Source organism: Perna viridis, chromosome 3, assembly GCF_037379345.1.
Source record: "Perna viridis isolate PV_CMFRI_1.1 ecotype Kerala chromosome 3, ASM3737934v1, whole genome shotgun sequence".
NCBI lineage: Eukaryota > Metazoa > Mollusca > Bivalvia > Mytilida > Mytilidae > Perna > Perna viridis.
The window spans coordinates 47,528,104-47,546,562 of NC_142447.1; the positions used below are offsets into that span (position 1 = coordinate 47,528,104).

The 18,459-nt window shown below is 36.9% G+C and overlaps 1 protein-coding gene across 1 annotated transcript; it reads right to left on the reverse strand.

Annotated features, from left to right (window-relative positions):
- Positions 1–2,280: 2,280 nt before the first annotated feature.
- Positions 2,281–15,652, reverse strand: LOC148622633 (uncharacterized). The gene is made up of 8 exons (XM_088574137.1): positions 15,619–15,652; positions 8,930–9,071; positions 6,711–7,315; positions 5,466–5,495; positions 4,462–4,488; positions 3,767–4,039; positions 3,235–3,414; positions 2,281–2,510 (listed from the first exon to the last, which is right to left on the reverse strand). Exons 1-8 carry the CDS (start codon positions 15,650–15,652, stop codon positions 2,281–2,283), a joined length of 1,521 nt encoding a protein of 506 aa, XP_088430263.1.
- Positions 15,653–18,459: the final 2,807 nt, after the last annotated feature.

An 18,459-nucleotide genomic window follows, 5' to 3' on the forward strand; every position in this document is an offset into this window, starting at 1 on the left:
TCCGAGCAGCAATATTTCAGCTATATTCAGACGATGAACATGAAATGGATGATAAAATGAACATGCAATGAAAAAAAGAAAGGATGGGTCACAAGGATAATAGGGTCGACAAATGTTGATTGCCACTGGAAAAAGGGGGGATGGGTAAGGTCGGCAATTTAGCCTCCTGTGGCGGAGGGCAAAGGTTCCTACTCCTATCGAATACCACAGCAGGGTTCTTTAACGTGCGAGGAACGTGGCATCTTTCCCAACACGGTGCACCACTATGGTTTGCGGTCAGGTTTTCCGTATTATAGCCTGACAACCCCAGCATGTAACACGCCAGGGGTACCCCATTCAACCACCTGGGGCACACATCCCAATTGATCCGTGGGCAGAGCGCCTAGCTCCCGGCTAGGTTTCTGAGCACGTCTGCATTCGGGTACTTTAAAATTGGTGATTTCTGGAGGCACTCCATAAAAAATTCAAACGATTTTTGATAATCGACTGTCAACAAAAACCTGATATTGTTTCCGTAACTTGTGAAATGGCCTTCACTGAATCCGCGGTAGTAAGGGTAAGTTTCCAGAAATGATCTCGGTTTTATAACACCATACAGATGCGATTGGGGTGCACTGTTTCATACTCGAAATTGACCCGGTCTTATTTTGTACAAATATTGATTGTGCGTAGTAGAGCATTCGTACATAAAGGAATGCAATACTAGTGAAGGTAAAGAGGTTTAAAATGCATGCATTAAGAGCCTCGCGCAGGTCCGGGTGTCAAAAGAATAGGCCTGCAGCAGCGTTAAGCTTGTCGTAAAAGGCGACTAAATTGTGCACAGGAGCGCTCTGTCCCATCCCTTTTTTCTTTTAATCAGCATCATTTCATGTTCATTTTAACATACCTTTCATGTTCATCGCCGGATTTATAGCTGAAATATTGCTGCTCGGACGTTAAACCCCAACAATCAATCAATCATGTTATAGTGATGTAATAGCTGACTGTTGACTTAAATCAAAACTAAAGCTATTTCATTAAAAATTTGCCATATTTGATAGTTTTATTTTATCAAACTTTAAATGCTATTCTATTCAAAATTAGGTCTTGGTTTCTATTATGTTTAAAGGTTTATTGACTAATCTATGAAATAGAAACGGATAGATCAATTATATATGTAAATACATAACCGTGACTAAAGGAAAATAATGTTACTTTTATATTATTTGTAAACAATTTTCATTTGTTTAAAATTAACCATTATATTTCCGAAGCATTAGCGTCTAGAAATAAGGTCACTCATGTGTTTGTCCAGTAATCGGTCCGCCTTAATCATGACATCTCCACCAAGACCACCAAAATTACTCCTACGAACTGTATAAGTTTTAAAACTAAATACTATAATTTGTAATTTATTTTATTCAATCAAAGATATAATACGAAATCAATTTAGTCATTCTGTCTAATTTGGCCCCGTGCAGGTCCGGGTGTTAAAAGAATAGGCCTGCAGCAGCGCTAAGCTTGTCGTAAAAGGCGACTAAACAGTGCTCAGAACCGTAGCCGGGGGCTAGGGCGCTCTGCCCACAGAGCAACTGGGATGTGTGCCCCAGGTGGTGGAATGGTGTACCCCTGGCGTGTTACATGCTGGGGTTGTCAGGCTATAATATGGAAAACCTGACCGCAAACCATAGTGGTGCACTGTGTTGGGAAAGATGCCACGTTCCTCGCACGTTAAAGAACCTTACTGTGGTATTCTCCCATAGGGAGTAGGAACCATAGGGCTCCGCCACAGGAGGCTAAATTGCCCGACCCTACCCACTTCTCCCTATTTCCAGTGGCAATCAAAAATTATTGACCCCATTGTCCTTGTGTCCCATCCCTTTTTCATTTCATCATCATTTCATGTTCATTTTATCATCAATTTCATGTTCATCGTCTGAATATAGCTGAAATATTGCTGCTCGGACGTTAAACCCCAACAAACAAACTGTCTGAGTTATAATTTATTCTTATAGAGATAGTTACAGACTGCAGTAGACAAAACAACAGAAATTGATCGTTTCTTATTTTGGTGTAAAATTGTTATCAAAATTATTTTTAAAAATATTTTACAGGGATCACATACTGGTTGAACATTTAATGACGTCCGACAAATTAATCTTTGACTGGAGTATTAAAATGTTCTTCGTTTCTCGAACAACCATATTTGACAGTTAAACAATTTTACTGACACACTTGCCATCGGTTTTTTTATTGCCATTTTATAATTGACAAACATTTTTATATAGATATTACTCTTTATTATCGTGCAAATTTGAGATTCTTGCAAATTGTCATCATATCCATGAATATAAAATAAAAAACAATGAGACAAATAATAATTATGCCAGCTGTCCCAATTATTACTTTACTAGGTCGATCTTCATATACAGATTTAAGTGATCGTTGTCTTTTGGAGAGAGATGATTTATCCATCAGTAAGTGTGAAAACGATCCATGGCCTTCCATAGGACTATAGCTCCAAGAGGTCACTGAAAGTAAAACAATAAGTCGTATTATACTTACACAGGCCAAATTATTTCACACGAGTTTCAAACGAATTTAACGTAACTTTCAGCTAAATTGAGCAATTAAATGTGTAATAACGAATATCATAAGATTTCACATGAACAATATTAAAATATTTTTGGATGTGATATTACTGTAATACTAGTATGTGAGCCGAAGCATGTGAAAGATCAGGTTAGCCCATAAAGTTCTACGACAATTTTAAAAATAAATATAGCCTGCAGCTGACAGTTTTGGTTTTGAAAATTTAATTTGGACAAAAGTATTTTTTGTCCATGAGAACGGTACTGATCTGTTCTTAAGAAACAAGTTATGATAATACAGTGTATATGCTCAGTAGTTACGATGCTCACTAGAACTACTTAGTATGTTTTCTTTGCTTACTTCGCTCTTTTTTCTATCTTTTTATCTATAATTTGAATATCAGTAATTATAAGCTTTCATTTCATTGATGAGTTTTAATTTTTCAGTTGCTATTTAATCATGTATTTCTACTTTTTCTCGGATCCAGTATGTCGTTTTATATCTATTTCCGTTTTATTTTGAATTGTTTTAAGTTCATGACTTAAAATTTCGAGTTGCAATTGCAATTTAAATTGCAATTCATCCTTTATCAAGTCCAGTACACGCATTATCTTATATTGTTCAATTCCATCATACATCGGTAAAATTCTGAACATTACATACGTGAGCATATTGGTTTCGTTCCATTCCATTGTCCCGTACTGTTACAGTAACGTATCGGATCTCCCGAAGTAACAGCATAACCGATATCACAAACCACGGCCGACTGGTTCGTGTATTGGTACCCTTGTACTACTAGTCTGGAGTTTTTCGGGATTTCCGGGTCACCAGAACACTTCATAGCTTAAACAGACAAATCTCTGATACAGAAGAAAGTTTAATATACGATTGTTTTGTATCCCTCTAAGTATTGATTGCAACTTGTTTACTTGTCTTATATCCCATAACAAAGAACAGCAGAACCGTTTTAAGAATGCGTTTGGTGTATCGTGTCTTTCCATCAGTCAATCTTGAAATTAGCAATAGGACATTAAAAAATTAGACAATTCATTACCCTTCGACATCTATTATCGCTACACTTTAACTTATATATATAGCTCATTTTAAATTATTTTAAAAAAATACAAATTGCGTGAACCATCATAAAAAAAATGTTTTTTTCTGACTTTTTAAAGGTATGACTTAATATCTTTACGTTTTTCACAACAAGGACCACTCCAACCCGGTTGACACAAGCATGAACTAAAGTACGTTCCACCATTACTACATATACTGTTACACGTCTGACTTTGATGAAGATCGTTATAAGTAACCAACGGACAATAATTAATTAGACATTCCGTCATACTAAGTTCAACAGGACAGCATATATTTCTGGACCTCATCCGGACACCTCCTCCACAACTTTCAGAGCAATCATTCCATGGACCCCATTCAGAAAAAGAACATACCAGACATGACACATCCGCTATAATTACAATAAAAAAACACTTTTAAAAAGCCAGAAATATCAGGTCTCCTTAGACTTAAGATAATATTTTAATTTTTTTCTCCATTGTAAAGCAAGTTTAAATATATTTCAACAAATAATAAGGCTTTATGAAAAAACCTTGCTGTGTATTTTGATCAATTATTTACATTTCTTTTCTTCATTTTCATGATGTCAGAAAAAAAACGGCAATGGCGTTTATATATTTTTTTCCTAATGTCCATTTCTGTTAGGTTTGCAGCACAATGCGATAATGAATGGTATTTTGTTTGCTGAATCCTACAACATCAATAAGACATTTTATAAATATCTGTATATTATGACTTAAAATTAATAATTTAACGATAAATGTTGTAATTTTCTCAATCAATCTCCAATACTTTTCATCCTATGTAACTTACTGGTCGTTACTCCCGTTGTTACTTCAACTGCAAATTAAAGAAACTTTATTATCTTTAAATCGCCTTTGTATCTTGCTGTAGGTAAGTAGAGTAAGTTAGTAATTTATAGGAAAACACCAAGTGTACGATTTTCAACAAATTTGCAGTGATGATATTTGTAATGACAAGCAAGCAAACATAGGTTTTGTTTTAGTGTTACAATAAATGCACACAAATATGGTCGTGTTTTGGAGGTAAATGGTAAGGTCTACACATTAAATGGAACCGTTCTCATGTTTTCCAGTATCAGGACATAGCGTTGCACGTCAGTTCGGGTCTGTTTTGGTTTGAATTATGCCACTCCTTGACTATGCGTATTATTCATATTGTTTCTAAAATGTTTGATTTCTAAAAATACAGTTTAAGTGATATTATGACCTGTCCAGCCGAATTAGTGTCATCCCTGTACGAGATAAATAATTGTAAAAAAAAATGTGAAGACATTCCTTAATATTGCAAAAGCGTTACAGTTTGTGATGACGTGCCTCTGATGTAATACATGCAGGTCATGGTGTCGTTACCATTCAGAATATCGTTGGGAATTTTTCAGACCCTTATATATATATATTTTTTTTTTTTTTCAAATCACGTTCTGTATGTACTAGCATAAAACTGTCCATCGTTTTACTTTTAGGACCAAGGTTGTAGCGGAAATCATAAGAAAGTAATCCAGGGTTAAAGACCAAACCTGGAACACAGACATACACAGCAAAGAACATTAAGTAACTAAAATAATACCAAGAAACAAAAGGAAATGAGCAAATCGGTCTCCACTAAAAACTGTTTATACCTTCTTCTATTAGCTACTCCTTATAGTTACTGACAGTGATAACAAATTTTAAGAACGATCAAAACAGTCTCAACAAGGCTGTGCAATATAGAGACTTAGGAGAAAACTTCACATGCGATAGGGTATATAAGATTTTATTTCCATTCGTAAACTAAAAATATATTATTGTACTTACCTAAATTGTTCTCCCTGACGGTATGGTCACCTAGAAACAATAGAAATGCACAGGTCGGCTTTAAGTGAAAATATTATACAAGCTACAATCACAGTTAGGGTGATACTTAATAGTTGAAACTCACTGTGCAGGTCCGGGTGTTAAAAGAATAGGCCTGCAGCAGCGCTAAGCTTGTCGTAAAAGGCGACTAAATAGTGCTCAGAAACCTAGCCGGGGGCTAGGCTACCCCGGGCATGTTGCCCGGTGCAGGTCCGGGTTTTAAAAGAATAGGCCTGCAGCAGCGCTAAGCTTGTCGTAAAAGGCGACTAAATAGTGCTCAGAACCCTAGCCGGGGGCTAGGGCGCTCTGCCCACAGAGCAACTGGGATGTGTGCCCCAGATGGTGGAATGGGGGACCCCTGGCGTGTTACGTGCTGGGGTTGTCAGGCTATAATACGGAAAACCTGACCGCAAACCATAGTGGTGCACTGTGTTGGGAAAGATGTCACGTTCCTCGCACGTTAAAGAACCCCACTGTGGTATTCTCCCGGAGTGGGAAGCATGGGGCTCCGCCACGGGAGGCTAAATTGCCCGACCCTTCCCACCTCTCCCTATTTCCAGTGGCAATCAAAATTTGTCGACCCCATTGTCCTCGTGTCCCATCCCTTTTTCATTTCATCATTTCATATTCATTTTATCATCAATTTCATGTTCATCGTCTGAATATAGCTGAAATATTGCTGCTCGGACGTTAAACACAAACAAACAAACCCCGGGCATGTTACATGCTGGGGTTGTCAGGCTATAATAAGGAAAACTTGGCCGCGACCCATAGTTCCTCGCACGTTAAAGAACCCTGCTGTGGTATTCGATTAGCGTAGGAACCTTTGCTCTCCGCCACAGGAGGCTAAATTGCCCGGCCTTACCCATTCCTCCCTTTTTCTAGTGGCAATCAAAATTATTCGAACGTATTATCCTTGTGTTCCATCCCTTTTTTCATCTCATCATCATTTCATGTTCATTTTATCATCTATATCTGAAATATTGCTGCTCAGACGTTAAACCCAAACAATCAATCAATAATATAATAGTTGTTAACGGTTTTTAAATTCATGTTTTTTAACAAGTAATGACAAATATTACAACGAAGTTTTTTTGTTTTTGTTTTTTTTTTTTTTGTTTTGTTTTTTACATCATGTACTGACAAAAGACTGATTGAAAGCTAATTATGACCAACTTAAAAATCCAAACCCAGAGTAAGATTTACCAGGAAATTCTCCTTGTGATGGATCACACAGATTAATCGAATCATCTAATGTTCCTCCGAGTAAAGATGTATTGAAATACTGCATACAAGCAATATCACCATTAAATTGCTGGGAACCATCCCAATTTCTTCCAATTATTATATCACCATATGCATCAACAGTTCTCTCAGAAGTCCCCATACCATACGTTGATTTTTGGACACCGTGTGTGAAGTACAACAGATCTATATGATCATTTGTTATCCACATTTTGTTAAATGTAAACCCAACAAAAATCCATGATCCGTCCGCTGGAATATTGAAATCGCTTGTCGAATAGTGAGCCGAATTAGTGTCATCCCTGTAAGAGATAAATAATTTATTGCTGGCGACTCCAAATGTAAAACCAGAGTGTGAAGACATTCCATAATATTGCAAAAGCGTTGCAGTTTGTGATGACGTGATTCTGATGTAAAACAGCCAGGTCATGGCGTCGTTACCATTCAGAAAACCATCATTGTTTGAAATGGTTACACACCTTGATACGGAGACACTAATGTATCCATATGTAACTTGGTTGTCAACCCCCGGAAAGTTCAGCTGCCCGTCACTTATTACTGCATATCTACAAAAATTTACAGTTAATATAGATAAATTGAATTATCTTATGTATGCTAAAACAAACCATCAAAACCAAAATAACATCGTTCGGATATACGAAAGGTTAAGCGCAGATCATTTGCCTGTATAATAAAATACATAAGGTGGTCCTATGTAAGTTGTAAGTGATTATCATAATATGACAAGATAGCACACGGACGTCAATGGTGTGTTTCTTTTTTCTTTTTTTTTTTCTTTTTTTTCTTCTTTTTTCATTAGTGGAACTCAAATGAAAACGTTATTTAAAAAAACTGACTAGCTGATGATTAAAATTTGTTGCACATTGACCTTTACGACTTCATTTCAACTACTCGGATATTATATTCATTGTCTCATTCTATATTTATACGACCGTACACAATTTTTGCAGACACATAACGGTATCACCATTTCGTTGTAGTGGTCCGTTAACGTTCGTTTACATACGACATTATCCGATTTTTTTTTAACTTCAATACGCCCGGTGCAGGTCCGGGTGTCAAAAGAATAGGCCTGCAGCAGCGCTTGTCGTAAAAGGCGACTAAATATTGCTCAGTAACCTAGCCGGGGGTTGTGTGCCCCAGGTGGTGGAATGGGGTACCCTTGCGTGTTACATACTGGAGTTGTCAGGCTATAATACGGAAAACCTGACCGCAAACCATAGTGGTGCACCGTGTTGGGAAAGATGCCACGTTCCTTGCACGTTAAAGAACCCTGCTGCGGTATTCGGTAGGAGTAAGAACCTTTGCGCTCCGCCACAGGAGGCTAAATTACCCGACCCTACCCATCTCTTCCTTTTATCTTGTGGCAATCAAAATTTTTCTACCCTACTATCCTTGAGCCCCATCCTTTTTTCATTTCACCATCATCATTTCATGTTCATTTTATCATCCTTTTTACGTTCGTCGCCTGAATATATCTGAAATATTGTTGCTCGGGCGTTAAACCCTAACAATCAATCAATTATTTAACTTCAAACTTCAATACATTGTTCCTATGTAGATGGCAGAAGGTTTTTTTTGGTGATTTAGATGTCAGTGTGCTTCTTTAGAAATTCTGTTTATAATAATTTTTAAGTGTTTTAGAGTTAACTAAATTCGAAATTGGGCCACGCACAAAAATATCACCTTTTTCATTTATGGTCCGTTTTTTTTATTGTTAGTATCCTGATAAAAATCTCTGCCTGCAATTTTCCATCAGATTTCAGCTATCTCCAGACTAAAACATCAACTTGTTTTTTTTATGTTTAAGTTATAAGTGTACTAAAAGGGACCCCCCCCCTAAAACAAAAAAAAAAATCAACTTTTATATTTTGGTCCGATTTTGAATTTTGGCTTTTCTTAGATTGCACAGGAAAATTGTTGCTTGCATTTTTCAATCAGATTACAAAAATCTGCTATAGGGGTTGAGAAAAAAAGGCCTTTGGAAATCACCCCTAAAGGTAGTACCATCTTTGTTGCCTCTTACAAAGTTAGGCTGCTAACTTACCCGAAACATTGGGTTTTTCACACAATGTCACAGAGTAAGTAACGTATCTTTTATTTCTGACTTGAGTAAATAAACGGGCCTTTGGATATTGAAACTCTTCGAATAGGCATACCTTCTTCCATGTGCTTGGTAGTCATCATGTAGGCTTTGTTTCATAGGCCAGAAGGCTAATGGTGACGGTGGTTCTTTGGAAACATTCAAGATGTTTGCTCTTGGGTTTGATGGCTTTGATAAAACTATCCTGTTAATGAAAACTAAAGAAAAGTAAATGCAAAATTTTATTTGATGTAAACCACTAGCAGAACGACGGTTATTGTGTAATAAATATGTTTACGTGATAACGACTAGCAGCATGGCCAATATTGTGCGATACCGATTTTCACATTACAGTGAATATTATTAAAGGTATAAAAAAACATAATTGTGTTCTTTTATATTTCAAAATGTTGTTTGTCTATAAAAACACACAACAAGTAAAATAAATACACCTAAATATATACGCCCCGTGCAGGTCCGGGTGTTAAAAGAACAGGCCTACAGCAGCGCTAAGTTTGTCGTAAAAGGCGACTAAATAGTGCTCAGAAACCTAGCCGGGGGCTAGGCGCTCTGCCCACAGAGCAACTGGGATGTGTGCCCCAGGTAGTGGAATGGGGTACCCCTGGCGTGTTACATGCTGGGGTTGTCAGGCTATAATACGGAAAACCTGACCGCAAACCATAGTGGTGCACTGTGTTGGGAAAGATGCCACGTTCCTCGCACGTTAAAGAACCCTGCTGTGGTATTCGATAGGAGTAGGAACCTTTGCGCTCCGCCACAGGAGGCTAAATTGCCCGACCTTACCCATCCCCCTTTTTCCAGTGGCAATCAAAATTTGTCGACCCTATTATCCTTTTGACCCATCCTTTCTTTTACATTTCATGTTCATTTTATCATCCATTTCATGTTCATTGTCTGAATATAGCTGAAATATTGCTGCTCGGATGTTAAACCCCAACAAACAAACAAAACAAACCTAATATATACCTTATTACTCTATTGATCGATTGATTGTTGGGGTTTAACGCCCGAGCAGAAATATATCACCTATATTCAAGCGATGAACATGAGGTGGATGATAAAATGAACATGAAATGATGATGAAATGAAAAATGGAATGGGACACAAGGATAATGGGGTCGACAAATTTTGATTGCCACTGGAAATAGGGACAGGTGGGTAGGGTCGGGCAATTAAGCCTCCTCTGGCGGAGCCCTGTAGTTCCTACTCCGTGAGAATACCACAGTAGGTTCTTTAACGTGCGAGGAACGTGGCATCTTTCCCAACACGGTGCACCACTATGGTTTGCGCCCAGGTTTTCCGTATTATAGCCTGACAACCCCAGCATGCAACATGCCAGGGGTACCAACCCTATTGGCAGAGCGCCCTATTTAGTCGCCTTTTAAGACAAGCTTAGCGCTGCTGCAAGCCTATTCTTTCGACACCCGAACCTGCACGGGGCACCTTATTACTTAGAAAAGTTTATTCGAAATATCGAAAATGTGTATGTCACAGCTTACTTCCGACATTTCTTTCATGAATATTAACGCATACAATTTTGGCAAACAAAAGGTTCCAACTCTATACCCCCACTTCAGAATATTATAAACGATCAGGATTTAAATGATATAGCATATGCAGATGACGAGAAGTGTGCATTACTAAATAAATATTTCTGTTCAATCACTAAATTGGATGAAGAAAATCATCAAGTCCCGGAATTTCAAAACCGAACAAATCATAAATTATCGGACGTACATATAGAAGAGTCTGAAATTATTGATATTATTAAGGTTCTAAAACCAAATAAAGCATCTGGACCCGATGTTATCAGTCATAAAATGCTTCAGCTGTGTCCTGATAAAATCGCTCTCCCATTGCAGAAAATTTTTAATAAATCTATTCAGCAATGCAAATTTCCTACTAGTTGGAAATTGGCAAATGTGACTGCTCTCTTCAAGAAGGGTGATACATCTTTACCATCCAATTATAGACCCATATCATTAATAAGTTGTGTTGGAAAAGTAATGGAAAGAATAATTTTCAAATATGTGTACAACCATCTTCACAGCAACAATCTCATCTACAAATATCAATCTGGTTTTCTTCCAAAACATTCGACTGTCCACCAACTACTTGAAATTTATAGTAACATCCTAAATTCACTTGAGAAAAAAGAAATTAACTGTTTTGTTTTTTGCGATTTTTCCAAAGCTTTTGATAAAGTCTGGCATAAAGGTCTTATTTTCTATCTTTAAATTTAACTGATTATTATAAGTATACACAGTTGATGCATGCTCAATGTCATTTTGTTATTGTATATTATATTGTATTTAGGAGAGAACCTCGTAAGTGTGATTCACTTTTGTTCAATCCCTTTTGTTTATATGCAAATAAAATATGTTTAAACTACAATTTTGGCGTCATAGTAAAAAAAGACGACGTCAGTCTAGTCAAATACAAAAAGTTTCGGACCTATATATTTGTTATTGGCCACGTGCAGGTCCGGATGTGAAAAGAATAGGCCTGCAGCAGCGCTAAGCTTGTCGTAAAAGGCGACTAAATAGTGCTCAGAATCCTAGCTAAGGCGCTCTGTCGACAGAGCAACTAGAATGTGTGCCACAGGTGATGGAATGGGGTACCCCTGGCGTGTTACAAGCTGGGGTTGTCAGGCTATAATACGGAAAACCTGACCGCAAACTATAGTGATGCACCGTGTTGGGAAAGATGCCACGCCTGGGGTACCCCATTCCACCACCTGGGGCACACATCCCAGTTGCTCTGTGGGCAGAGCGCCTAGTCCTCTTCATGTTCATCGCCTGAATATACCTAAAATATTGCTGCTCGGGTGTTAAACCCCAACAAACAAACCAGTGTAATTTACGAGTCTTTCAGGTAAAGTGACGTGTAGCGCACAATGAATAATGCACATTTTCTTTCTTTAATTTTTTATCGTCGACATAACATTTCGAGCCGCGCTTTGGTCCATTTAATTTTTGTTTTTGGAACGACACATTATATATATAAAGCCATATGACCCTCCGTACAATTAACTATTTGCTTAAAAAAAATGATTTGGAATACTCTTCGAAGTGTAAAAGTGAGAACGTTGGACTAAAACCAATACACAACTTGACACGAAAAATTTGTTGTACACAGAATGATGCGTTTTTGAAGAAATCAAAGAAACAACCGAGTTAAGCAGAATTGAGAAGAAATTGGTTTGAAAAGTTGTTTCTGGCAGAGTCATGAAGAACTACAGGTTGCTTACCGAACTTAAAAAAATTACAAACATTTCATGGAGAATACAGGCAAACACTCAAAGAAACTTGACCAAGAGAGAAAACCTCGGAACTTGTCTTTAAGCTAAACAAATAGCACAAAACTTGTTTCTAAGCAAAAAATAGCGCGAGATTTTTGTTTAAATTCTATGTAGGAACGATTATTCCAGACGCATGCCATATAAGGCTGATTCAATACAGTACGGATAATCACAGTAGCAGAAGAGGATCCTTCATGGTTGTCTTCACAATTTACTAATGATTTTTTTTAGCAGAACATGACTGTCGAATTTCACTTGATTCGACAGTGAAATTCGATAGCCATGTTCACTGTCGAATCATGCCTATAATTTGGAAAACAGGCTATAATACAGAAAACTTGACCGCAAACCGTAATGCAATTGCACGTTAAAGAACCTTGCTGTGGTATTGTGGTATTCGAAAGCAGAAAGAACCTCGGCTTCGTCACAAGAGGCTTAATTGGCCGACCCTACCCAACTTTCCCAATTTCCAATGGCAATTAAAACTCGTCGACCCTATATTTTCTGTGCGTCCCATCCAATATTTCATTTTATCATTAGTTCATGTCCATTATTATCATCGATTTCATGTTCATCGCCTGGATATAGCCATCAACCAATTTATCAATCAACAATGCTAGTGTAGCAAGTGCAATCTTGACAGACTTACTGACCAATCTCTAGAATCAAACTCCAGGTAAAACTCACACTCATTTCTGGGCAGATTCACCCGTCCTTAATCCAGCATAAAATCTTTTTTCGACTTCGTTTGTTGCTTGGAAAGAAATTTGGAATAACGTCACCCTGTCATTGTTTTAAGAGTGGACTTAGAAAAGGATCATTGGATGTCATAGAAGGAGCAACTAAACGCAACAGTGACAATGTAGTGAAACAGGGTATGTTGCCACTTAGGATGGGCAGCAAGATTTTATTGCTAGGGCCTCAAGTCAAACCAAATATAAATACATATCTACAGAAGAGTTTGCAATCAGCAGAAAAGAAGTTATTTCAAATGGAAGAATTTTTTTACCGGAGATATGACCTACGTGTGTCAGGAATGTTTCGAAATTGAAAGGTTTAAAGAATCAACTAATTGTAGTTGGATCGTTCAGACAGTTTTTTACAAGGATTCCAAGTCTTCATGAAACGGAAACTGAGTGAGACAACAGATCAACAACGTAGCAGTAGACGAAACAATCAAAGAAGAATCATATTAGCAGCAATATATGATTAGAATGGGTGGAGTAATTTGGATTGATTTAGTGGAAACGGGAAATCAAAATATCTTTATGGGATATGGTTATTTCGTTTGTTTGTTTGTTGGGGTTTAACGTCCGAGCAGCAATAGTTCAGCTATATTCAGACAATGAACATGAAATGGATTATAAAATGAACATGAAAGGAAAAAAAGGATGGGTCACAAGGTTAATAGGGTCGACAAATTTTGATTGCCACTGGAAAAAGGGGGGTGGGTAAGGTCGGGCAATTCAGCCTCCTGTGACGGAGCGCAAAGGTTCCTACTCCTATCGAATACCACAGCAGGGTTCTTTAACGTGCGAGGAACGTGGCATCTTTCCCAACACGGTGCACCACTATGGTTTGCGGTCAGGTTTTCCGTATTATAGCCTGACAACCCCAGCATGTAACACGCCACGGGTACCCCATTCCACCACCTGGGGCACACATCCCAGTTGCTCTGTGGGCAGAGCGCCTAACCCCCGGCTAGGTTTCTGAGCACTATTTAGTCGCCTTTTACAACAAGCTTAGCGCTGCTGCAGGCCTATTCTTTTAACACCCGGACCTGCACGGGGCTGGTTATTTCGAAGAGCATTATAGATGGCCGAAAACAGAAGGCAGTCTGGATCTGTGAAAAAAAAACTCGTGAGCCAACGCCAACAGGGAGGCAAAATAACAAGGTTATTGTCTTTTTAAAAGTAAGGTATAACTGAAATAGAAAGACATTTGCAAGACTTCCTACGCTTTATTGAAGGTTTCAAATATGTTCGATGTTGAGTATTTTACTAATCATTCTTGTGCTTTGGAATAAAATGTTATCTGTGACTTAAACGATAAATAGTCTATCATTTAACGTTTTGGAGGTTCACAGTTATATTGCTGCGGACGGCTAAGTATTTTTCGAACTTTAATAGCCCTAGAGGGTATACGGCTATAGTATATGTCAATGGAAAGATAAATCAATGTAGTTTTTGAATATCGTACTTATCAAAGTGAATAACGGTAGAGTTTTTCTGCTTTTCTTCATTAATTAGAGAAGGGATGAAAGATCAATCGACCCCAATACACTTAGATAAGTAATTTAAGTGAAATCGTTTATTTTAGGTATTTGGAAAACGGTATCATGGAAAGATCACTTGTATAGAATTTCAAAAATGTAAAACATAACTTTTTCCGACAATAGTTGACTATTTTATCACAGAACAAAAATGCCTCTAAAATTGGTTGCATTTTAGTGCATTTTCAATGATTAAGAGATAATGAGGCACCGTAGATTATTAAAGTGTATAATCTAGCTATTCTGTGTTGATTAACGAATAAGTTAAACACAACGTTCTCTATTCGATCTGCAACACGGGCTTTGCAAAATGAGTTTGAAGTTGCAAATTTTCACATATTTAAACTATTAATTGAACTAAAATTGTATAACACGTTCCTACTGCTATCGAATACCACAACAGGGTTCTTTAACGTGCGAGGAACGCGACATCTTTCCCAACACGGTGCACCACTATGGTTTGCGGTCAGGTTTTCCGCATTATAGCCTGACTACCCCAGTAAAACACCAGGGATACCCCATTCCACCACCTGGGGCACACCCAGAGCGCCTAGCCCCCGGCTAGGTTTCTGAGCACTATTTAGTCGCCTTTTACGACAAGCTTAGCGCTGCTGCAAGCCTATTCTTTTGACACCCGGACCTGCATGGGGCAATGGTGAGATGAGATTATGATTTTTGAAACATTAAACCCATACGATTGTCAACCATTGTTTAGTTAGGCGAACCATTCAATTAATATGCTTTATTTCTGGACAAAACGGGTTTTGTAGTGAATTCATTTGTTATCTTATACCGCATACTGTTTTAAACTTCATGAATTACCGAATTGATAAAATCTAGACAGTAGTCAAAAGGAAAAGTCTAAAAGGGAAGTCTGTATTACAAATTGCAATATCAGGGCTAAATGAAGATTACATTGCGAGTTTCAACTCTTTGTGGATTTGAATTCAAAACTAGAATATTTTAGGGCAATGCTGCAGAAAACTTGGGAATATTTTTCTTAAATATATATATATATAAGTCAATGGACGATCTTTGTTACGCTTATGTGAAAATCACCAGTGTGAAAGAACGTTTTCGTCATAACAATTAGCAGCATGGGCGATATTGTGTGAAAGAATGTTTTCGTCACAAGGTCTTGCAGCAAAAATCGTGTGAAGCTTGTACTTACATAGGAGGAGAATAGTGATCCCTCTTCCTGTCATATTTTCATGTTTCTTGACAGTGTCTAAAAGTGCACAAAACAACTTCCGTAAATTGTTAAATGTAAAATGTGCGAAACCATTTATAGTTACATTATACAGAAATCAATGACAACGAGCGATTGAAGTTCAAATCAGGAACTGAAGGGAACATTAAATTGTTAGAAAATTGCATTTATTATTTAATTATGTGCATCATTAAACCAACAGTGTCATTCATTTAGTTTAAATAAAAATGTTTTATATTTACAGACTATTCTCCATATAGTCTGTTGAATTTTAAAATTAAAATCTGTTATGCTTTTTTAGTGGTTTGAGCATTTTCATGTGAAGACACGGTTTTTGAAAAATCATTTCTACAATACACGAGCGTTCAGCATTTAAGTATACTACCCTCTTTTGGGAACTGTTTCTTACAAAGTTTTCAGTATCAGCAGATCACAGGAAACTTTTGAAATTACTTTCTCGTCTGTAGAATCCAGCGTTATTCCCGATCTTAGAATAGAATCTCCTATTAACTGTTTTCAATGTTATCTCACCATATGCCTTCGATCTCTAAAATTTAAAACGTAATTGATACTACCCCGTCACTTATTATTTGTTAGATTGATTCAGTTCAACAAATATGTAAAATGTTTAAGTTGATAACTTTATTTATGTAGACATTATCCAGTTCAAAGCGTTGACATTTCACTAGAATTGATTTTATAGGTCATTTATTACTTTGAAATTTTTCATCAAGAGATGGAATTTTTATTTACATTGAATATAAACGTTTTATTTGGTTCTTTTGGAAAGGAAATGGTTGTTTATCACTCGTATGCATGGAAAATTTATTGGATTTTATTCAAGAATTTGTGTACGTTCTATTGGGCATATAATAAAGGAAATCAAACATACGAAGGTTCTTGCATGCTGTGAATATAATTCATGTTTTTTTTATAATTTCATTTTTAAATTCAATTCAGAAAAACAGAAAAAGCTATATAATAAGCCTTTGAATTAAGGGAACCAATATTCTAGCGGAAATCAAGGAACAAAGAGCAGACAGGGAAAACGGACACATACAACAAGAATATAAAACAACCAAAAATAATACTAAAAAAGAAACAAAAAAGAAATGAGCAACTCAGACTCCACTACAATCTGGGAGCATGGACCAGGTGCACCGGTTGTGTAAGACAAGTGCATGTCTGCGGTGGGTGAAACTTGTTTTATAAGGCTTTAACCATCCCTTTCAACGTAAAGTCAAAATTTATCAGAAACAACAAATAAACACACCGTAAAATTCACTCAGTAATACATCCAATTCTCCTTTATTCAATACAACATTTAAGATTTAATGAACGCTCACAGTTACTAAAAGATAGCTCAGAACATATTAAAGAATGACAATACCATCAAAATTACCAACATTAGAAATAATCGATACGTGGAAATGTGAAATTGAAGTCGTCGTCGCCTGTATCATATATTTTAGGTTACTGCTTTCCTTTTTGCCTAAATTGAGATGACGATCAGGATAAGGGCAGACGTCAATATCTCTAAAGTGTCCGTTATTTAAAACAATTTTTTTTGTTATTTTGTTATAGAATGGTTAAAGATAACAATATAATCTAGAAATGTCCGTTACGCGGAGGGTTATCCATCTCTCATTCCTTCAATCGAATGGAATTTAATGAAACTTTCATAATAATCTTGATCATTTTTTATATAATAAAGTGTATGTTTTCCGCTTTGTTTAACGAAGAAATTGAGTAGTGTTGTAAATTATTATCAATTTTTGAAGTATGTCGCTGGATTAAACTACTAGTTATTTCAAACAGTCATTTATCGTCTCCGGTCGCTTAGTTCAGAACTATAGCTTAGGAAATGTAAAACCGTGAAACACTTATCTTATCCATTGTTGTGTAGCAGTAAGATGTCAACATTCCCATTAATAACAATAATTATACTTGTAAACATATTGGGAATCTGTTCTCAGTTGATTGTACAACCAAAAGGATGTCATAAAAACGGCAGATATTACCCAGAGGGACGGGAATTCTATCCTATACCTTGTAGACACTGTGTTTGTAACAATGGAATTATTACGTGTAATATGGAGAGTTGTCCCGCTCCGCTCTGTGTGGATCCGGTCAAAAAACCAGGCGAATGTTGTCCCACGTGTTTGGCCGGTAAGACGAGATCATTATTCTCTTATTAATCTTTTTATTACTAATTGCTGTAAAATATATTCTTTTTTATGCAGAAAGTCTTACCTTTTAAAAAAACCACAAAGGTTTCTTTCGTCATTTTCGAGTTGTAATGACCTAGGTGTAAATTAAACCAATCAATAAAGCATATTTTTAATTTTTTTTACGCTTGCAATTTCAAACGTTGATTCTGCAATTCTGGAATATTCAAGTGAAAGTGAAATTTAAAAAAATGAATGAATGGTACAGTATACTGCCACAATTCAATTTTTATTTCAGGACGCAATTGCTTCGCAATAAACAAGATCATTCCAGCGGGACAAAAAATTAACATCGATGACCATACAGTTTGTCGATGTCCTGATACTGTTTCCATTGGCATGGATATCCTTCAGGCTGTCTGCTACAAAACTGTCGAAAGTCAGTTCGATCGAAAATAAACAACATGAAAATCTTGAGTTATTTTCTTAAGCCACCTTGAATCTGCTTCCGTTGTCTTATGCACGCTAGCTTGCCTTACGTGCGAGAGGACGTGGGTCAGACCACGTTGAAGTAGTAGTCACTGCTTTTCCAGCCAGCAAAGACAGACTTGTACAAATTAGGATATTCAAAGAC